Here is a 23,495-nt window from a genome sequence, read left to right on the forward strand (position 1 = left end):
CCCGTGCGTCACAACTACTGAGCCTGTGCTCTAGAGCCCACAAGCCACAACTACTGAGCCTGCGCTCTAGAGCCCATGACCCACAACTACTGAGCCCACATGCTTAGAGCCCGTGCTCTAAGCCAAAAATAAATACATAAATAAATTTATGAAGAAAAAAAAGAATTGAAGAAATATCAATTGATTTTTAAAAATTTATTTATTTTATTTTATTTTTTGGCTGCATTGGGTGTTCATTGCTGCGCACGGGCTTTCTCTAGTTGTGGCGAGCGAGGGCTACTCTTTGTTGTGGTATGTGGGCCTCTCATTGCAGTGGCTTCTCTTGTTGTGGAGCACGGGCTCTAGGCTCTTCCTTACACCATGCATAAAAATGAACTCAGAATGGATCATGGGCCTAGATGAAAAAAGTAACACTATAAAATTCTTAGAATGAAGTTAGGTTAGGCGAAGCCTCTTTAGATATGACACCAAAAGCACAAAAGAAAAAACAAATAAATTGAACTTCATAAAAATTTAAAACTTTGAGTGTACATCTAGTACTGAGATCTTGGTTTCAAATACCATTCTCCAGTAAAAGGAACCAGGGCTCCTTGGAGAAATGGCTGATTCTAGTACTACCAGGTAGAATTTATACAAGATGAGACTGAAACATCTTATAGTGCTAGAAAGTAAAGAAGTGACACACACACACACACACACACACACACACACACACACACACACACACAGAGTGATGGGAATAATGTCAAAGGAACCCAGGACCAACTCAAAGCAGAGCTGGAACAATCTGAGCAACAAAATAAATAAAGTTGTATTGGTGTATAAAAATAAATATTGATGTGTCTATACTGATATAAATAAATGATTGAATAAATAAATAAATGAGAAGAAGAGACAAGTCACCCATGCAGAAGCATTCTAAATAATTTATGTAGCTATTCTGCCCTCAAGGAGTTGGCATAACTCCACAGTCCTTAAATGTTGGCTGCACATAGTGATTTTTTTCCAAAGAGGACAGTATGGAAAGGGGGTGGGGGAGAGAGCAACTTTACCTGACAAACACTACCTCAGCCCAGTGGTCAAGTTCAACATCAACACTGATAAATCATGTTGAGAGTATGTACCCTTAATGCGATGTAACGAAAATGGCACTTTGCCTCTATGGTCTTGCTCCAGAAAAACACTTAACTCCAGTCTAATTAAGAGAAATACATCAGATAAACCCAAACTAAGGGACATTTTAAAAAATACCTGACCAGTATTCCTCAAAATTGTCAAGGTCATCAAGAACAAGGAAAGTCTGAGAAATCGTCACAGCCCAGAGGAGCCTAAGGAGACACAATCACTAAATGTAACGTGGTGCCCTGGATGGGATCCTGGCACGGAAGCAGGACACTAGGTAAAAACTAAAGAAATCTGAATAAAGCATCAATATTGGTTAATTAATTGTAACAAATGTACCATACCAATGTAAGATGTTAATAACACAGGAAACTGGGTGTAGCGTATATGGGAATTCTTTGTACTATCTTTGCAAATTTTCTGTAAAACTGTTCTGAAATTAAAATTTTATTTTTAAAAAATGTAACACTTTTGTTCTTCAAAGGACATCATAAATAAAGTGAAAGGAAACTGAGAAGATTCAGTATTTTTTCTTGGAGAGAAAGGCCCAGAGAAGCAGGCAGGGCCAACGATGTTGAGTATTTTTCATGTACTTATTGGCCATCTGTATGTCTTCTTTTGTTAAGCATATGTTCAAATCTTTTGCACTTGTATCATTGGATCAACTGTCTTATTACTGCCTTTTGTGTGGAATTTTATTGGCTTAAAACAACACAAATTTATTATCTTATAGTTCTGTAGATCAGAAATCTCACTAGGCTAAAATCAAGGAGACAGCAGGGCTGGGTTCCCTCTACACACTCTAGAGGGTCATTCATTTCCTTGCCTTTTCCATCTTCTAAAGCCACCTGCGTTCCTTGGCTTGTAACCCATTCCTCCATCTTCAAAGCCAAAAATGTAACGTCTTCAAATCTGTTTTCCTCTGACTCTCACCCTCCTGCCTCCCTTTTCTAAGGTCACTGTGATTACATTGGGCCCAACCAGGTAACCTGGGACAGTTTTCCCATCCCCAAGATCCTTAATCACAACTGCAAAGTTCCTTTGCCATCTAAAGTAACATAGTCACAGGTTTTGGGGGATTAGGATGTGGACATCTTTGGGGAAGCCATTATTTAGCCTACAACACCCACAATCTATTTATTAAGTATAAAAACTAGCAATAGAACAATGCATGTAGATTCACCCCACTTATATAAAAAAACCACTATTATTATTGAGTGTTAAGAGCTCTTTATATGCTCTAGATCAAGTTCTTTGACACGTATCTGTGAAAACCATCTCCCAATCTGTGGCTGGTCTTTACATGTTGTTGCTAAGACACACAACAGCAGAGATGGATCTCAAAAACATTATTCTGAGTGAAAATGGCCTTACACAAAAAATTATACTGTATGATTCCATTGAGAAGAAGTTCTAAAGGGGGCAAGACTAGACTATGGTGGAAAAAAATCCAAACAGTAGGAAAGGCCCTGATATCTGTGCAGTTCAGACCCAGGGGAGCCTCTGCTCAGGGCAGCTACTCTGTGATCCTGGCTTCTGCCCTCCCAGCAGTTGTTGAATATAAATACTCAGCAGTCCAGGCGAGACCTTTACCCAGGTCTCAGCTTATGGACCATGGTAATAAGAATGATGGTCCCCAGAGATACCCACATCCTAATCCCTGGCATCACACACGTGAATATGTTAATGTTACATCGCAAAAGGGGAATTAGGATGGCTAATCACCTGACCTTAAAATAGGGTGATTATCCTGGATTATCCATGTTGGCCCAATGTAATGACATGGGCTCTCAAAAGCAGCAGCAGAAGTCGGAGAGATGTGACGATGGAAGAGGTTCAAAGTGTAAGAAGGACTTGTCCACTATTGCGGGCTTTGAAGATGGAGAAAGCAGGTCACGACCCAAGGAATGCGGGTGGCCTCTGGAAGCGGGAGATGGCCCTAAGCTGACAGCCAGCAAGGAAGCAGGGACTCAGCCCTATGTCCGCAAGGAAGTGAATCCTGGCACAACCTGGATAAGCAAGCACACCGTTCTCCCCTAGAGCCTCCAGAAAGGATTGTGGCCCCGGTGACACCTTGATTTCAGTTGGTTGGGCTTCTGACCAACACAACTGCAAGAACTAAACTTGTGTTGTTTAAGCCACCACGTCTGCAGACATTTGTTACAGCAGCAACAGAAAACAAGTACATGAAAAAAAGAAAAGAAAACTAGTACATGGACCAAGCTATGTCCTCACAAATCTATTAATTCTGTTTCTCCAGATATATCATAGACTATTTCTAAGCTCATCTCATGACGTACATACACCTTAATAAACCCTAAAGCCAAATATATTCTGTGTGCATTTTTCTTAACCTAACACATTTCTCTTCTCAAATGTTCTGTCCCCAGGATATGATGCTGCGCCTAAGATCTACACCCACCCCAAGCCCCAAACCCGAGTCCTGTGTCATTTTGCTCTCATCTGGGCCAGGTGCTCCTTAGGTCTCTGCCTCTCTGTGGGCCTGTGTCCTCCCACCACTATTATCCTGGGTTGGAAGAAACAACTAGAGGAGTTTAAAAAGTGGTTCCCTGAGGCTGGAGCATGGGGACCATAGGACTGATGTTTTTCATGCCAGAGAGAACAGCCTCTCTTAAGACTTTCTCCTGAACAAAGCACAAAGGCAAGGCTTACAAAAGCCAAAAGATCAAAAACCAAAATCCACACACAAAATTGAATGGTCCATTAGTGAAGCCCGTGGGTGGTCCATTCAGAACTGGTTGGGTGCAGCAGTGCACAGCTTGGGCTGGTTACTGATCTGTGAACTTGTGGTTTTCCAAAGGACTGTGTTGGTTGATCCAGTCTATTACACTTTGTTTTTTCTGAAAGCTGGGCTGTCTGTTCTCTGCTGATGTTGACAAAACCAACCCAGAGCAGGAAACCAAGCAAAGATGGAGTCCAACACTTACTGTGGTCAGGGCCTTCCTCAGTTTCCCCTTTTGGTCATATTCTGCATTTGGCAGGGATGGGAACAAGTATTAGGTATCAGGGTTTAGGCTGGACTAGATGGGCTTCTAGGCCAGGTCCTCCCCACCCTTGAAAGTGGTGGCTGCAGCCAGGGCTTGTGTGCAAGTGGGTTATTTTGAGAAACAATCCAACGAAACAGAAATGGAGGCCAAGGAAATGAGAGTGAGAGGCAGGGAAGTCAATAAATACAAGGGGGTGTCATGGACTTGGTCACCTCTGTAGGCCACTGAGGTTCAAAATAGCCAAGAGGATGGAGGAGGTGCCCTAGGGCATCCGGTACAAAGAGTTGCTTGGTTTCCGTCTGTCCTAGGACCGTGTGCCTGTCAAGGTAGAGGCTTGGACTGAACAGAATTTGCTCAATGAGATACTATGATCCAAAAGCACATGCAAGTACCTCGGACAATTACAGCTCCATCACCAACAACACTGCTCCTTGGAAAAGCCAACCCGTTCATCCTGAGACCATGTCAGGGAACCAATAATTCCACCAGTGAGGTAAGAACCTTCACCATGTTTTTCAATGTGTATAATTACCTTGCTGTGCAGTACTATTTGGCATGTTTTCCCTACAGAGGTGGAACAAAAGTTGTTCTTTAATACTTAGAGTCTCTCTAGGCAGTTGACAAAACTTGACCTTGGCACTGAGGCTGGGGCTTGGTAAAGCCCCCATGGTCATAGTTTTCACAACTTCCGTCAAGCAGGAAGTATTATCTAAGATCCTCATCAGTTCCTCGTCTTTCTTGAGATCCCAAGTTCACCAACATGCCTGACTTGCCAGGAAGTGACCTCCTTACTGCCCATAGGCTGGGAATTCATGGACCATCAAACCAACAGCAGGCCTGCTTCCTGAAACACTTTACAGGTATCTTTTCCACGTGTGCTCCCAGGGAGGGCAGCCAGCCCTGAGTGAGTGGGACACGGCTTGGGCGCGGCATGGTCACAAGTCCGGTCTATCCAGCAATACCCTGCAGGAAGGAGGGCCGACTGACTGGGCCTATGCCAGTGGTTACAGCACCATGCGAAGTCAGGTCACCTGTTTGAAGGTTCCTCAAAAAGTTAAACACAGAATTACTATATGACCCAGCAATTCTACCCTTAGGTTTATCCCTAAAAGATGTGAAAGTAGGGACTCAGACACTTGTCCACCCACATTCACAGCAGCCTTATTCACCATAGCCAAAAGGTGGAAGCAACCCAAGTGTCTAACAGCAGATGAATAGATAAACAAAATGTGGTCTATCCATATAATGGAATATTATTTGGTCATCATATTCTGATACTTTTTAACCTTGGTGACATTGAAGCCCTAATCCTAACCTTGAAAACATGTGAAATGAAATAAGCCAGACCCGAAAGGATAAATATTACATGATTCCACTAAATGCGGAATCTAGAATAGGCAAATTAAGAGAAAGTAAGTAGAATAGAGGTTCACAGGGGCTGGGGCAGCGGGGAAAGAAGAGTTACTGTTTAATGGGTACAGAGTTTCAGTTTGGGATGAAGAAAAAATTCTAGAGACAGATGGTGGTGATGGTTGCACAAAACTGTGAATGCAAAACTTAATGCCACTGAGCTGTATGCTGAAAAATGGTTAAAATGGTCAATTTAATGTTTATATACATTTTATTAAACATTTTTTTTTAAGTAAAGTGACTTAGCGCAGGCAGTTTGTTTAACATTTGACCACAAATCTGGGTGGTTTTGTAGATAAAGGCAAGTCAATATGTCCTATTTTCAAAGAATCAATATCTTATTAAGATCTCCCCTAATTATTAGCCTGTAATCTACATGATCTCCCAATGGATATTTTTCCTTAGTACTGATCGTTTTCATTCAGTTGGAACAATATAATCACTCAAAGACTGCTTCATTCTAGTTAGTATAAGGACAGCCTGGTAAACTAAAGACTAGAGACAGACAAGAAGAAAGTCAAGCGCTTCTTCATACGCCTCTTAGAAAAAAAAACATTAAAAAAATACCACCTATGGTTATGCATGAATAAAAAGTTATCAGAGGGCTTCCTGGTGGCGCAGTGGTTGAGGGTCCGCCTGCCGATGCAGGGGGCGCGGCTTCATGCCCCGGTCCGGGAAGATCCCACATACCGCGGAGCGGCTGGGCCTGTGAGCCGTGGCCGCTGGGCCTGCGCGTCCGGAGCCTGTGCTCCGCAACAGGAGAGGCCACAGCAGTGAGAGGCCCGCATACCGCAAAAAAAAAAAAAAAAAGTTATCAGAAATACCAACAGTACTCTAAAACAAACAACCTCATTTGTTTTTTCTCATTGTTCATCACACAAACCACAAAAAGGAAAAATATAGAGTATCTGAGCAATAGAGTAAGGTTGATCTAACGCAAACAGATCGAGCTCCACCTCTGAAGACCAACTGTACAATCACAATGCAAGAGCTTATCTACATTTTACATCACAAAGAAAAGCTCAACTGATTGCCAGAAGAATAATACAGACCAGATTCCAACAGAAGGCACGTGTGTCTAATTCTCCTCTCTCCAAAAACCCCATTAATTAGAAAACACACACACACACACACACACACCCCATAATGTTGAGAGAAATTTCGGGAAGTTGAGTACAGACTAACAGAAAAACTAAAGCAGAAAAAAACAAAACCCCCAAACCCACAGGATAAGACTGTTCAGAAGTAGATAGCACTCAAGGAAAGAGAACTAAAATAAGACACTGGTTTCCATCTGTGTGGTCTAGGGAGGTGGGCGTGTAATTTGCTCTACAAATAGTGAACAGATCCAGGGGCAGACCAGAGTAAGTTGGGCCGCAAACATTCGGGGGAGTAGAGGGGAGAGCACTGAAAAACTTCAGGAAAATGGGAAAGGCATGGGAAACAGAAGCAGAAATGCCAGCAGGGTTCTGCCCCTGCACACCTGGAAGGGCTTGCGGGAGAGCCAGGTGAGCCATCTCCCCACACCGCCCTGCACACAGGATGAGGGGTATCACAGCTGAGTAAAATGCGCGAGCCCTTAGGTGAGACTCAGAGCATACAAGAGATAACTGCAGAATCGTAAACATTTTTCATGAAAATGCGGCGATTCCTTTTCTACTTTCAAATACAGCTTGATCCCACTGTAGAGCACGAGAAAACTATATTTAATATCCTATGATAAACCATAATGGAAAAGAATATTTTAAAAAAGAATGCATATAGGGATTGACATGTATACACTGATGTGTATAAAATGGATGACTAATAAGAAAATAAACATTAAAAGAAGAATGCATATATATGTATAACTGAATCACTTAGTTGTACAGCAGAAATTAACACCACATTGTAAATCAACTATACTTCAATAAAAATAAATAAATAAAAAACAAATAGGGCTTGAACCTTTCTGAGTTAAGAATTAGCTCCCAGACACAGTTTTGGGTAAATGTACATCACTTCATAGTTAACTGGGACTCTTCAGAATCATCCTTTAGGGAAAGCAGTCTTTTCATTAAATAATTGAAGTCTCTCACGCATCCGTTAGAAACTGAGTCAGGCTGCTGGTGACAGAGGCCAATCTGTGGTTTAATCACATAGGGCTTTTAATTTTTTTAATTGAAGTATGGTTGACTTACAAAATTATATTAGTTTCAGGTGTACAACAGTGATTCGATATTTTTATAGATTGCATACCATACAAAGTTATTATAACATAGTGATTATATCCCCTGTGCTGTACATTACATCCTTGTATCTTATTTATTTTATACATAGTAATTTGTATCTCGTAATCCCCTTCACCGATTTTGCCCCTCCCCTCCCCCTCCCCTGCGGTAACCACGTTTGTTCTCTGTATCTGTGAGTCTGTTTCTTTTTTTGTTTTTCTTTTTGTTTTTTTGAGCTGCCGCGTGGCATGCGGGATCTTAGATCCCTGACCAGGGACTGGAACCCGCATCCCCCTGCAGTGGAAGTGCAAAGTCTTCACCACCGGACCACCAGGGAAGTCCCAGTCTGTTTCTGTTTTGTTATATATTGTTTTTCTCTCAGGTAGAGGAAGTGTTCAGCATCAGGTGTGCGGAGCTGAACGGCTGCAGCCAGCAGCTCCTTCTGCCTTTCTGCTAGGCCATCCCTAGCATGGGATGCCATTCTGAAGTTCACCTCATGGTCTTAGATGGCCACTGCACTTCCAAACATTAGGTGGGCATCCCAAGAAGGAGCAGGGGCAGGGGCAGAAGGTTGATCTTCCAGCTGAGCCAGCCCCTTCAAAGAACATTCTAGAAGCACCACCTGATGACTCCCACTAACTTCTAACCACCATCAGGAAGAGAGATAGAAAAGGTCACCCCAGATTAAATCTAGGTTTTGACAGGAGGGAAGAAGGAGACAGTACGTATCCAGGAGACAGCTAGCAGTCTCCCAACTGCAATGTATGAAGCCTTTCTTTCTTTTACTTTTTAGATAGAAAATCTTTTATTGTTTGAGGGTGATATGACTAGAAAGTAAAAAAGATACTGGATTTCAATTAATTCAAAACAAAAATCGCCTATTTTTAAAAGAGAGATGAGAAAATATAACAGAAAAGATTTAATAAACTAGATTGAGTTCAACATACAATAAAATAATTAGAATAAAAGTCATGAGAGGGCTTCCCTGGTGGCGCAGTGGTTGGGAATCCGCCTGCCAATGCAGGGGACACGGGTTCAAGCCCTGGTCCAGGAAGATCCCACGTGCCGCAGAGCAGCTAAGCCCGTGCGCCACAATTGCTGAGCCTGTGCTCTAGAGTCCGTGAGCTACGGCTACCGAAGCCCGCGTGCCACAGCTACTGAGGCCCGCGCACGTAGAGCCTGTGCTCTGCAATGAGAGAGGCCACTGCAATGAGAAGCCTGGGCACCGCAACGAAGAGTGGCCCTCGCTCGCCACGACTAGAGAAAGTCCGCACGCAGCGGTGGAGACCCAACGCAGCCAAAAAAAGAAAAAGAAAGTAATGAGAAATAGAAATTTTTAAACAGAAAACTACCAACTTTTCTGAGGGACACAAAACTAATCTGCACAACCGGAGAGTCTATGTTACAAAATAGAAAGAATTAGCATGAGAATAATTTTTAATAATGGCAACAGTTACTGGGGGCTCCGTCTGTAGCAGACAGACATTACTCCGTGTAATGGGTTCATGCATGCATTACTCCCAGCAGTCCTGAGGCAGACAGTAACATGACCCCCTATTTAAGATTACGCTGAGACACACAGGATTTGGACTTGCTCCTTTCCTACATCTGGAAAAGGATGAAGGAAGGATTCAAGCACAGCCATATGTCTATAACCACCGCATTTGTCACTATTTCAATCTAAAATTTCATGTAATTCCCCCCAGCTTTGCAGAGGTACAATTGACATAACGTTGTATAGGTTAAAGTACTTTCTTTACAGTGTGTTTGGGAAGGAGGGGCCTGGAGCTGTTGGGTGCATGTAACAGCCTGAGGTAGATGCTTGATTAGAGTTCTGTCTATGGTTATTCTAGAGTTGGGAGTAGAAAGAGAACCCAAGGTCACACCAGGAGTCAGAGTTTGGATTCTAGCAAAACTAGGAAGCTGTGCCTGGGAAGAGAGAGAATGAGGCCCTGGAGAAGTGGCTCCAACTCAGGAGGGCAAAGAACCAAGACCTGGGCATCGGGCAGCCACCCTGGGCCGGAGAGGGAACGACTGGGAAAGGAGGCGGAGATGACGTGAAGGAGCTTTAGGAAGAACTGAGAATTTGTACATGGGAAATATTCCAAGTTAAAAATGAGGCAAGTGTCAACTCAAGAAAAAATTCAAAGCTGCACAATCGGGGTGCTGTATCTGGGGCGCTCTACCTGGCTTGAGAGTAGAATACATTTGCATCTTGATAATTATCATGTATTTAGCTAAAAATAGGGACATAATCACACTTGGAGGTTGGAGAGAAGGCGGATGTAAAAGAGCTAAACCTCAAGCATCACACAAGGAAGTGAATATATAATGCTGAACACTTACAAATTAAGACAAAACAGGGATATCATTTAGAAATACAAAAGTAACTGCCAGGAGAAAGAGCTAAAAGAGTTGAAAATCACTGTCCCTGGAGGGAACTGGGATCATGGGAGAGTGGTCATTTTTGTTGCTGCTGCTATGGCCTTTGGTATATTTGATTTTTATTTTATTATTTATTTATTTATTTATTTTTGGCTGCGCACGGGCTTTCTCTAGTTGTGGCCAGCAGGGGCTACTCTTCATTGCGGTGCGTGGTATATTTGATTTTGGGTTTTTTGGGGGTTTTTTTTGCGGTACGCGGGCCTCTCACTGTTGTGGCCTCTCCCGTTGCGGAGCACAGGCTCTGGAGGCGCAGGCTCAGCGGCCATGGCTCACGGGCGCAGCCACTCCACGGCATGTGGGATCTTCCCGGACCGGGGCATGAACCCACGTCCCCTGCATCGGCAGGCGGACTCTCAACCACTGTGCCACCAGGGAAGCCCGGTATATTTGATTTTTAAATAACTGCATGTATTATTTCTGTTTTTAAACACAGAACAGAATTGATACTACGTATAAATTATTTCAATTAACACACATGATTGTTTTTAGCACAGTCTTTTCTTTCCTTGGTGAAAACTTCAGTTCCTGATGATATGATAAGTTTCTACTTTGAGAGGGTCTCATCCTTTTTCAGTCATAAACATTTCTGGGGCATGACTCTCTCGCATCAGGGGGATGATACCCTCTTACTTAAATGGCGAGCTGGCTTATTTAAGGGAAATTGTATTGCTGTGCACACTCTGGGTGATATTAAATTTGTTTCCAAATCATGTGCAGGGATGAACAGAAACATAAGCAATTCAAGTAATGATGTTAAGAATTAGACTGCATCCTAAAAACGTTTATTTTTGCATTCCAGGTTGAAATTTCTATAAGTAGATTTTATAGAGTCTCCTTATCAAAATCCTGAATCAGATCGCTCAAGGCTGCAGAGCTGGCTTAAAGTGTAGCTCCAACCCACAACTCTGGGGCTTCAAAAACCAGCCCAGGAAAAATTGGGGTCTCTCCCTCGAATGAAGTTCCCTTCAAGGGAGGCTGTGCTCTCGGAAACTGAGAGAACTCTGACATTGGGTCTCTGAGATAGAAAATATGAGATTAAAATTCCAACTGGATTCCGTCCTCAGTTTGCAAATTTTCTTAGTAAGTGATTCCATATTTGACTCTGGAGTGTTAGCAGGAATGAGCCACCAGGGGGCGCTTTCTGGGGCTTATCCCAACCCTGTTCCTTGCACCCACCCTTAAGTGGAGATTGGCTAAGGAGATGGATGGGGTTTAGAGTTTCAATATTGTGCTTGTCTGCCTTCTGGGGGAGAGTAGGGAATACCATTACCAAATGGATTTTGTGTCCAAGATGATGAATATTGAAATTTCCCCAGTTTCATTCTAGACCAGATAAAGCATTACTTTTATTGGATTGTTTTACTATTATCATAGGTTTTCAGAATGTTTTGTAGTGGGTTTGTGTAAGCCACCAGAGAATGCTAACTCGGACAGCATGACTCAACCTGTGGTGTGCACAGGCCTCCCCTCACATGCTTATTAAAAATGCAGATTCCCAGGCACCGCCCCCAACAGTTTGGGTCAGTAGGCCTGGTGCCTCTGGGACCCCACTCTGAGAGCCATAGTCTACCTTATGCTGATCGCTTGGATTTTTGTACCCAACCTTCCCAAGACTGGAAAGGGGAACGCTCACGGTCCTCAAAGACCTGGGCTTCGGCACCCAATGCTCTGAAGAACGTCTCTGGTTACTAGTTGCACAGCATGCTTGTGGTATGTTAAAGTAGGTGGGATAGGTCAGCAGCCACTTATCCTGATAATGCATCCCTGTGGCCCTGTATGTGCAGGGACTGCCCTTTCCTGCCAGAAGTGGGAGGAGGCCAGAGTGGTGGTGCCATGTCTCCAAGGGTCAGTACAACATTAGTCCAAACATCACCAATCTGAACGGCAGAGTCAACATAAGGCATTGGCAAAAGGCTCACATCTGCTGTAGGAAATGTCTGTTTTCCAACGATCAGATGACCGAGAGCACAAGACCACAGGATGATTAAGGCCAAGGCCACTTCAACACTTTTTCCCCTCGAATGGAGCTTAGAAGGAGAGAATCAGGAGATGGTGAGGAGGGGTGGGGGTGTGTGTATGCTCCAATTATCTACTACTGCATAAAAGCCCACCCAAAGCTTGGTGGTGTAAGACAGCAATCTCCCCCCCTTTTTTTCTAACAATTTTTCAATTCATTCACCTATTGATGGGCATTTGGAATTTTTTTTTTTTTTTTTTTTGGCTGTGTCGCATGGCACATGGGATTTTAGTTTCCTGACCAGTGATCAGACCTGTGCCCCATGCAGTGAAAGCGCGGAGCCCTAACCACTGGACCACCAGGGAATTCCCAGCAATCCTTTTTTATGCTCATGGATTCTGTGGGTCAGGGATATGAAAAGAGCACAGATTGCTCCTCATCTGCTCCACAACGTCTGGGGCTTCTGCTGGGATGACCTCAACAGCTGATGTGGGAGCCCAGATGTCTTCTTCCCTCACACATCTGGGCTCCGATGGCTAAGGAAGGGGACCAGCTGGGACTGTCACCTGGAGGCCTGCCCAGGGCTCCCCGGTCTGGGGCTTCAGAAGGTAGGCCTGCTTCCAAGGTGCCTCCAAGGGCCAGTGTCCCAGATAAGCAGGTGAAGCTGCCTGGCCTTTATGGCCCGGCATTGGAAGTCACAGCGTGTCACCTCTGCCATACTCCACTAATGGAAGCAATCACAAACCCGCCAGACTCAAGGAGGGGGAAAGAGAACATGGACCCTACCTCTTGAGGGGAGAAACATCAAAGAACTTGGGGCAGTGTTGTAGAACCAACATAGTAGGTCATCAGAAGAGTAAATAATAAACGATAACAGGAGAAAATTTCCCAGAGCTGAAAAAAGACACAAGTTTCAAATCGAAAGAGGATTCCCCAGTGCCAAGTAGGAGAAAAAAAAAAAGACTCAAATCTGGACATATCCTGGCAATGTTTCCAATCACCAAAGATAACTACTCCTAAAAACTTCCAGAAAGAAGAACCTACTCAAGAGGAACAAGAATCAGAAGATGACGTCAGACTTCTAGTTGGCAACACTAAACACAAGTATAAGATCAAAATAAACCTATTTTCAGGCAGAGGGGAGTTCAGAATGATAACCTCCCCTGAACCATCTCTAAGAGAGTTTCTAAAGGGCATGTGCCACAAAACAAAACCCAAAAACACAAAAGGAGGACCTGGGACACAAGAATTGGAGAGCAAAGAGACAAGGAAGGCAAGTCAGTGCATATTTTTAAAGTAGCAGTTTAAAACCAAAATCCCAAATAATTTCTGTTGGTTTTCTGTTCCACCCCTCCCAGGATGGCGGTGAGGGCAAGATTATTACCACAGGATCCCTAGAGGACCCCGGTTCAGGTAAAGCTGAGACTGGGAGGGTCTGCCCCAAGCCACCCAGTTTATTATGAATCATCATCTCCCCTGCAAGGCTTCCGGCAAGGCAGTGCAGGGTTTGCCCCTTTCCCTCCTAACCTTCCCTCTCCATGAGATCCACTCCCTCCCACATTCTCAATGACTGGTGAAATCTCTCCTAAATTTACCAACTTAGCCATTTAATGTATTTCCTCCTTCCACATATTAGATTCTCCCTCTGATTACACTTGCACGAGTTAGAATTAGGTTCAACCATGAATAAAAGGAAACAACACATGCATGGAAGTTGATTTCTCTCCTTGTGAATGCCCGCTTCAGCAGTGGCAGGTCCAGGGACCCTGGTGTGCCACCCTCCAGGCAGCCTCGCGGCCAGCAGCCTGCTGCCTGCGGGTTATTCATCATCGCCTCTAAGCCACAAGCCCACTTTTCTATACTGTTTTGTGATTCTGGGTCTGGAACTATGTAAATTACGTTTCACAGCCTCCTTAGCCAGCCAGCCTCCTGCTGGGTTCTGCTGTTGGAAAGTACTAGATGCAGATTGGAAGCAGAAGGCAGAAGGGGCTGATTTCCTTTTCTCCAAGGCCGGCAGCAGTAGCCAGCTGGCTCCAGCCTCTTCAGCGGCACAGACCTTGCCCTGTCCATCAGTGTCTGTACTGCACTTCCTCCCCGCCCAGGCTGTGTCTCCTTTGGAGTCCAAGTATCTGCTAGTTCCCACCTTCTCACAGGCCTGAGCACCAACCATAGGGCATTCCAAGCTCTTGATGCCTCTTTGAGGATACAAAGATCCTCCACTGACTAGAAGAGAAACCCAAATTAAAACTTCTGCACCCTGTAAAGCAATTATACTCCAATAAAGATGTTAAAAAACAAAAAAACTTTTGCACCCAGCAGACTATCAAAAATTAAGCACTCTGATGACATCAAGTGCTAAGAAGTGGCAGGTAGCTGGCAGCCAAGATGGGTGCAGAATGGATGCAACCCCCTTTGGAGAGCACCCTGACCTGTAGTAAAACTGAAACGCACATGGGTTACAACAGTAGCTCCTGCACACTTGTGCGTAAAGACTGCTCACAAATGTTTAGAGCAGCGCTCTAAGGGAAAAACCTGGAAACTGCCTAAATGTCCAACAGTGCAGAATGGAGAACTAGAGTCTGCTCAGGCCACATCTTGAGCTACATGAGGTCCAAAGGCTCACAAACAATGCTGAATTTTAAATGCTGAGGAAGGGAATTCCCTGGCGGTCCAGTGGTTAGGAGCCTGTGCTTTCACTGTTGAGGGCGAGGGTTCAGTCTCTAGTTGGGGAACTAAGATCCCACAAACCGTGCTGTGTGGCCAAAAATAAATAAATAAATAAACTTTGAGGAATACATCTGTGTGCCATTTATAATTTTTAAAAATGCAAAATAATACTATGTACTTAGGTATACATACTTCCATGGTAGAATTTTTCAGAAGCACATAAAAAGTCAGAACCAGGGGCAGTCACCTCTGGGGGGAAGGACACAGGTTTAAGGCAGGGGACAAAGAGGTATGCAAGCATGTCGGCAATGTTTTTTCCCATACTGCACAGCAGCTCCAGGGATATAAATTTATATGTAACTTTCAAACGATCAAATAATTCAATTTTTAAACACACTTGGGAAAAATGTAGGTTACAGCATCATGATCCCATATGTGTGAAAAGACAGATTAAGAACACACATCTAACCAACTAATCTTCTGAGGAAGCACCTCTGGGTGTGAACTTTGAAAGGGATGCAAACAAGCCCCTGAGCCAAGCACAGACCAGCACCATCACTTTAACCTCTGCCTTCAAATCAGTACCTTAACACCTGCTGGTTCTCAAGCCTGGATACTCATGAGAACCCTCGGGCGGGAGTGGGGGTGCTTTTAAAACTGTAAAACTGCCTTTGCCCGGGCCACCAACTTCTTAAACCAGAGCTGGAGAATGAGGCAGGCTCGCTTTCATTCTGCAGGTGACTTTAACACACAGTCAAGGGTGAGAACCATATAGTACCAGATGCCAACTTGCCTATTTCAGAAATTCAGGGGAGATCAAGTATGGCAAGTGTGGTCCTGATGACATGGCTGCTGAGGCCACGGAGGGTTCCAAGCTCCAGGTCTCGGCCATGTGTATCAGTGTGGACACAGCGCTCCCCTCCAGGAGGGAGATGCTCGGTGAGGCGGAGCCACCCTCCCTAGAGGATTCTCTGCCTCCACGTGAGTAAATGGCATGGAGTGAAGTGAGTTAATCCACAACAACCGCTTAGAACCACACTTGGCACATAGTAAGCACTCCACGTTAGCTACTTTTCAAGTAAGTAAACTGTTTTGAGGAAAGTGCTCAATAAAATATTTTAATGAGGATCATGTTTACTCTTATGGCTTCATTAGCAAGCTCCCAGACCCATGTGAGGGAAAGGAAAGGCAGCTCAGACCTCCTGGTCAAACTTGTGAACAATCTCTCAACACCTAACCTGTGTATGCGCAGGAAACATCGAGAGGGACAGGAGACAGTTAAGTGTAGATCAGAGAAGAGCTCTGGGAGTGAGCCTGAAAGATCGAGGAGAAAATAAGTTCTTACCCTTCACCTCATCTACTTCCACACGATCTATTTCACAACGAAAATCTAACTGATAACGTCAATTACAAAAAGCCTGGCCGCAACGGGGAGCAAGGGTTTGCACTTGCTTTAAGATAGAGGCTCAGTTGCTTCTGTGTCCTGGCATTGTGTCGATGCAGAGCCCGTGTGGTTCTTCAGCCAAGACGCTTAAGAAAACCCAGATCCAAGACGGAGGAGGAGGTTGAGACGTTTGCCTTTCAGGCAGAAATTGCCCAGTTGATGTTACTGAGCATCAATACTTTCTACTCGAATAGAGCTCTTTCTGAGGGAGCTTATTTCAAATTCATCAGATGCTCTGGACAAAATCATGATATGAAAGCTTGACAGATCCCAGTAAACTAGACTCTGGGAAACAGCTGCACATTAATCTCACTCCAGACAAGTAAGATCAAACCCTCACTATTGTGGGTACCAAAATAGGAATGACCAAGGATGATTTGATCAATACCCTTGGTGCTATCACCAAGTCTGGGACCAAAGCATTCATGGAGGCTTTTTAGGCTGGTGCGAAGCCTCCCTGTGACTGACCAGTTTGGTGTCGAGTTTTATTCTGCCTATTTGGTTGCTGAAAGTGGTCTTTATCACCAAACACATTGAGCAGTATGCCTAGAGCCTTCTGTAGAAGGACCATCTGGTTAGAACTGACACAGGCAAACCTATGGGCTGTAGAAGAAAGATTATTCTGTATCTGAAAGAAGACCAAACCAAGTCCTTGGAGGAAAGAAGAATAAAGGAGATCATGAAGAAACACTCTCAGGGACTTCCCTGGTGGTCCAGTGGTTAAGACTTCACACGTCCACTGTAGGGGGCACAGGTTCGATCCCTGGTCAGGGAACTAAGATCCTACATGCCTACATGTCTCAGGGCACAGCCAAAAAAAAAAGAAACTCTCAATTTATTGGCCATCCCATGACTCTTTTTGTGGAGAAGGAACGTGATCAAGAAGTTAGTGATGGCTGAAATGTTGCTTAACTGTGAGTGGGAAGATGCTGGACTGGATGGAGGCCCTGTCCCATGGTGGGCAGGGGGTCAGGGGAGGAGTGGACGCAGCAGCCAGCTGCACCGCGGGGAGAGCCTCAGAAGCTGCCACACATGGCACTTTCCGCTGTGGGCTTTCTTCACTCCCTGAACCGCCTTTGACCCTTCATGGCACCAGTGGGAACACCACTGCTGACCCCAACCTGCCCTCCTGCACCCACAATCCCTTCCAGATCATCCGGAGCCCCTAGAGTTCCCTTGGGTGGAGGTCGCACCCACCACATGGGAACCACATCTTCACCTCACCGGATCCTTTCACACAGAGGCCCAGGGAACATGGAGATGGCGCAGGTCCCACGCCCATGACGCCACCAGCTGTGTGACACTGGGCACGTTTTGCTTGACCTGCAAGAGCTGTGATTCCCTACCTGGGAAATGGGGACCACAGCACCTGCCTCCTGGGGCTGTGCCGCAGGCCTGAGGGGACGAGGCTAGGAGCTGTAAAGCGTGGCCAGCTGGATGTCATTTGAAGAAAAGAAAAGCAAGTCTCTTAGGACAGCCACACAGCTGAGGTTGGTTATTTCACTTTATTTAGCAAACCGTCACACTATGGGCCCCACCAAACTGCTCCTCCAGCCTCCCACAAGGGTCTGCCTTGGAAAGAAGCTCAGAGGGTGAACAGGAAGGCCCAGGCTCCCCAGCTGGCCTCCTCTTCTGTCACACACACCACACAGCACAGAACAAGATCACTGCTCATGTCCTCAGATGCCCACCCCAGTGTGGTCTGGGGGCCTCCAGTGTTCAACAGCCACCTGCGGGTGTCTCGACCCAGCACCAGGCACAGACCTCCTGCTCCTGAGAGGCTGGCATAGGGCAAGGGCCTCTGCACCCAGCTGTGGGGATGTCAAACCCTTTTCCCCAGCCCTGAAGCCTGTCCCCACTGGGCAAGAAGCAAAATGTACGAAAATACTTCTTTAATTATTTCTTTGAAATGGTTAAGAAATAAGGTCATCTTATTTTTCTTTTATAATCCTAGTTAAAAAAAAAAGTTCACATTAGCGCCAGGGCCCTTCCCCAAATCGAGCGCCCGCTGCTCAGTAGAAACGCTTGTTCCGCTCCTGCCTCTTCTGAAACACCACGGCCCCCACCACAGCACACACGATGATGCCCAGGAGGGCGCAGAGCAGCAGCAGGAACACCCGCCACCCCGTCAGGGGCCCGCTGCGGAAGTTCCCCGTCGGGTCGTCCACGTTGTCTGAGGGAGGAGAGAGCGGGGAATGAGAGGCCGGACAGGCTCCCAGGAGATGGGGGAGCAGGGCGACAGCCCGTTTAGGCCCCCACACCCACCCTAGAGGCGTCAGCTGTGGCCTGCTCACACCGCACCAGTGAGGGGCAGGGGCATGCACAGAGATTGTCCAACCTCACTGGGACCAAGGTTCCCAGGGATCAAGGCTCCCAGGGATCCAGGCTGAGGTGCTTTCTGCTACAAGAAACTGGTGAACACTGGACTCCTGGGGTCTCCTTGACAGCCTGAGTCTGCCTGAGACGGGCCCAGGACCTGCTTTCACAAGCCCACTCCCAGCCCAATGCAGTGGTCTGAGGTCCCCATCTGAAGAAACACAGCCCTGGCCACAGGCTGCCCTCAATCACATCTGGATGCGTTCGGTTTCTCCCAGGGCCCCGACCCCCAACCCCCATCCTTCTGCTTTGACCCTCTACCCCAATGGGTCCACCCAACTGAAAACGAGTTAACCCCTGCTTGGCCAGCTGCATGGGGTTGCTGGGTGGGCTAGAGCAGATGATGTGTCCGAAAACCCTCGGCAGCAGAAAGCCTTCAACCAAAGGTCGCAAAACTGGTCTATGGCAGGATTTGTTTGGCCCCCACAACATTTAAAAGCAACTTGAATCTTAGAAAAGTGAGATGTCACATAAAATGTTGGGTTCCACTGGTGCTCTATCACCCGCTGGGCCCACATGCACAACTTTGGAGCCCCTGGGATAGATTTCGCCACACACACACACAGGGGCCTCACTTCCCGCACGAGAACCCTTGCTCCATGAGGACGAAGTGGTGGCTGACTAGTACTCTGGCAAGAACTCAGGCTTGGGGTTTTGCCAAAACTCAAGTTCACATCTTGCCTTTTTACCTCTTTCTAGCTGAGGAAACCTGAGGATCAGCTCTCCCAGCAGTCACAGGACCTACTTCCACGCCGTTCACTGAGGCCGCGCACTGAGGTATCAGAGTGCCCCACGCATCACCCACACCAACAAACAGCCCCTCTGGCTTCACTGGCCGTTATCCCAGCACTGAGTGCAGGAGGATGCAGACACCAGGTGCCCACACACCTGCTCATGAGCACTATTTGCTGATCCAAGGGCCTGGCTGGACCAGGGAAGGGCAGATGGACCCCGGGCACTTGCCCGAGCCGGCCCAGGCCCCACCGGGAGGGGCTGCAAGTGCATACCTTTGGGCGACTTGAGCAAGTTGACGCTGGGCTCGATCTTGGTCCAGTCAATGTTCTCCTCGTCAGGCGTGTGCTCCACCATCAGCTGGAACAGCTTCATGGAGATGATGTCATGATTGTCTGCAGGATGAGAGTTAGCTTCTAAGGGGCCTGAAGACGCTTCGGCGCACGTGGCCCAACGACCACCCCCACCACCACATAAAGTGGCCAGGTTCCCTGGGGAGAACCCAGTAGCCCCCAGCAGGCAGCATTCCAGGGGCTGGAACACCTCCAGAACTCAGCAACAAGAAACCTGGAAGGAGGCAGAGCAGACAGGAAAAAGTAGGAGTTTTACAATCAAAATCATTGGGTCTAATCCTGGCTCTGCTGTCCTCTTTGAGGCTCAGTTTCCTGCATTTGTAAATGCAGGTGGTAATCTCCATCTTGCATGGTTATCAAGGCATATAAATGAGAAAGTACAGACAAGGCACAGGCGTATTGCTTGCAGATAGTACGTCTTTGAAAACAGAACCAGATAAGGACCCACACATTGTTCTATGACTGGTTGAGAAGCCTGATCCTCCCAAGGGCAGGCAGCCCCCAGACATTCCTGTCACAGAGACCCAAATACAGAATGCGGACAAACGACTTGGCAGCCAGCTGAAAGCTCAGCCAGACACACAGTCAAGCGACTGTACCTGAGGAGACTTGAGAAAGGCCTGGGTCCAACTAGTATGGGCAGGAGAGAACCTCTAAATGACACTGACAATAACTGATCAACCCATTTTTGAGATGGGGAGGTTGAGGCTCCGAACCAAGACAAGGGTCCCGGTCAAGGACCTGACTCCAGCTATCAGCTCAGCTAACTGACTAGAATTTGAGGAAAGGTCCAGAAAAGGGAGAGCCTAAAGAGCAAGGACCCCCGTGGCCGGATTGGGCAGAGCCCAGCCATACCTGACACCAGCCATACCTGACACCAGCCATACCTGACACAGCCCCTGGAAGCCCAGGGACAAGCATGGACTCTGGAGTCAGGCATCAGGTAGGTCCCATCTGAGCTCTGCCGTTCCCTGGGTGCATGAACTTGACAAGATCCCTTCAACTCCCAAATGCCCAATGGTCCCAGGTGTATAAAATGGGAAAGAGACGGCTACCTATCTAAGAACACACCACGTGCCTTTATGCATGCGATGCCTGACGGGAGGCTGGCGTGCACAACCCTCCAACTAATGGTCGGACACTACTGTGTGCATGGCTCCCTCCATTGCCCTTCCCGGGGCCTCTCTAAACAACCTTAGAGAATATCCACCTGCCACAGATCTGGCTCTGTTCCCAGAACCTTCTCATGACACCTGCTGAAACACTGTCAGATGGAATTCCAAGTAACCCAGAGGAGGGCTGTAGCGAATCCACAGATGGAACAAGACGGGCCATGAGCTGGTAATTACTGAAGCTGGTTAACAGCAACAAGGGGCTTATTAGACCACCTCCCCTCTTATGGGTATTTAGTGGAATTTCCACATTAAAAACTTTAAAACAAACCCCCCCCTCCGCCCCGCAAAATAGACACTGGGACAGGGTGGACCCAGGTATTTGCATGGTGAAGGGCAGGCTCCTGAACGGTGCTGGCTCACAGGCCCTGGAAACATCTGTCCTGACAATAAACAAGCCTCTGACTAGTTCTCCACACTGCTTCCTAGCTCTGGTAGGCAGGAGCCAGCCCCAGGCTTGGTGCCTCCCAAGGGCCTTGAGAAGGAACTAAGGACCAAGGCCAAAGGCCACCATCAAGTGCCACCCAGGCCTGGTGGCCCCAAGAGGCCTGTGTAGGCAGGCAGCATCCCAATGCTTACAGCATGCACCATGGGCCAAACAAGACAGAGCCCTGACTCTGTGGAGCTTACAATTCAGTGAGGGGGACACAGATAATGAAATAAATTACATGGCAGATTCCAGGATGGTTAAGTGCTATGAAGAAAAATAAAGCTAGGAAAGGTGATGGGAAGTGTGCAGGGGACTGGGATGTGTGTATGCGACTTTAAAGGAGGGAATCAGGGACAGTCCCACTGAGGAAGTGACATCTGGGCAAGACCTGGAGAAGCCAAGGGAGAGATGCAAGCACAAAGGCCCAAGGCAGGAGGGCAGGGGTGGGTCTGAAGAGCGGCTAGGGGCAGTGTCACCAGGGAGCAGGGAGGATGAGCCAGAGGGAAGGGGGTGGGAAGGCGGCACACAGGCTTGGCAGTGTGCCGCTGGGAGGGAGGTGGGAGGAGCAGCTCTGCTGCTGTGCTGGGAGAAACTGTTGGGGCTGGCGTGGGAAGAGGGACCCCCGGGAAGCTCCTGTGGTTGTCCGAGTGAGGGAGGATGGTGGCCCGGACGTGCCAGCAGTAGAGGAAGGGAGAAAAGTGGTCTGAGGCAGGGAGAAGACAAAGCCAGCAGGACCAGCCAACGGATGAGAGGTGACGTGTGAGAGAAAATGCAGAGACCAGAATGATACCAAGGTGTTTTGACCTGAGCAACTACAAGGACAGAGGTTCGTTTCTATCTCTGGCTGTGGGTGTGTGAAGGCTGAGAGGCCTGCTTGGCACCAGGTGGAGATGCTGAGCAGGATGCTGGTGACACAGGTCTGGAGATGGAAATCTGGGGGTCCACTGCATCCAGATTCAAAGCACCCCAGCCCCTAGAGGACAGAGAGAGATGGCGGTGAGGGACTGCTCATGGATATGGGAAAAGGAGGAAGAAAACCAGGCAAGTGTGGAATCAAATGAAGGAAGGTCAGAAGGAAAGGGACTGGCTGTGTCACAAGCTCCCAAAGTACCAGGGAAGGTCAGACTGAGACTTCACACCTCGCTCAGCCCACACACTCACCAGACAGGTCGCCGGTGCCGGCTGAGGCTCCAAAGTAGTAGCCAGTGGGCAGGCGCACGCCCGTGATGTCAATGCAGTTCTTCCACTCGTTCTTGTCCTCCAGGTCAGTCATCACCTGCGGCCGACCAGCAGGTCAAGGGCAGCCTGGGGCCGGCCTGCCCACCTTCCCGAGCCCCCCCAGAGCCGCCCCTCCCGCCCGCTCACCGTCAGGCGACCCCGGGAGTAGCGCACGGCCAGGAAGGTGTCGTGATCGCGGTTGCGGAAGTCAGCCGTGCAGCCTGCCAGCTCGGTCCAGCGGCCATCCTTGCTGTGGTCGTAGGACAGGGAGCCATTGTTCACCATCACGGAGATGTACGGAAACACACGCTGAAACAAGACACGGGTTACTCTGAGGCCAGCCCAGCCCAGCCCGTGGGAGGCCGCAGGGCACCCACCACCCTGATCCCTGGAGGCTCCTCTCATGCAGGGACCAGGGAGAAGTCCCGTTCTGCTCTGCAGGAGAGCAGGGGCCTACCTCTGTGGTCTCATCATTGGGATACGTGTCCAGGAAGATGGCTAAGCCATGGAAGTTGTCTTTGCTTCCAAACACAGGCCCTGGAATTAGAAGGAGATGCTCCTGTAACGGGAGAAACTGGAGTTGTCCCATGGATACCTGAAGGACAAAGTAATGCCAGCATGGGTGGGTTAATCTGTGGTCATTCTCCCAGGAAAGAGAAGGGATCTTTAAGTGGGGGTGGGGTGGGGGACTGGAGGGTGGTCTCAGGGGTGTGGCAGAGAGGACTCAAGTTTGAAGCCTGAACTGTGAAGGAACAGCACCTGCCTATGTGCTCTGAGGTGTCAGGTGACAAGGGGATACCCAACCTGTGAAAAACAGGTGGCCATTACAGTAAGAACCATCCCTTAACCCTTCTGTCCAAGGCCAGACAGCAAACATTTTAGGCTTTGTGGGCCACAGATGGTCTCTGTCACACAGTCTTCCTTGTTTTATCCTTTTTAAAATGGTAGAGG

The 23,495-nt window shown here is 47.3% G+C and overlaps 1 protein-coding gene across 2 annotated transcripts in view; it reads right to left on the reverse strand.

Moving 5' to 3' along the window:
• Window positions 1-232: 232 nt before the first annotated feature.
• The window catches only part of LMAN2 (lectin, mannose binding 2), a 37,238-nt gene continuing 13,975 nt past the window's right edge, over window positions 233-23,495 (reverse strand). Inside the window, exons 4-8 of one of the 2 annotated variants that reach the window (XM_082652172.1) lie at window positions 23,002-23,081; window positions 22,692-22,853; window positions 22,488-22,602; window positions 19,647-19,766; window positions 233-394 (exon numbers count right to left, since the gene is read on the reverse strand). In XM_082652172.1, coding sequence (XP_082508298.1) covers window positions 387-394; window positions 19,647-19,766; window positions 22,488-22,602; window positions 22,692-22,853; window positions 23,002-23,081 — 485 coding nt within the window. In that variant the 3' untranslated portion in view covers window positions 233-386. Of the gene's footprint in view, window positions 395-17,749; window positions 18,437-19,646; window positions 19,767-22,487; window positions 22,603-22,691; window positions 22,854-23,001; window positions 23,082-23,495 lie in introns of those variants that run through there. The other variant, XM_082652171.1, reaches the window with a different exon arrangement.

The sequence above is a fragment of the Grampus griseus genome, assembly GCF_964374135.1.
Source record: "Grampus griseus genome assembly, chromosome: 3".
NCBI classification, from domain to species: Eukaryota; Metazoa; Chordata; class Mammalia; order Artiodactyla; family Delphinidae; genus Grampus; species Grampus griseus.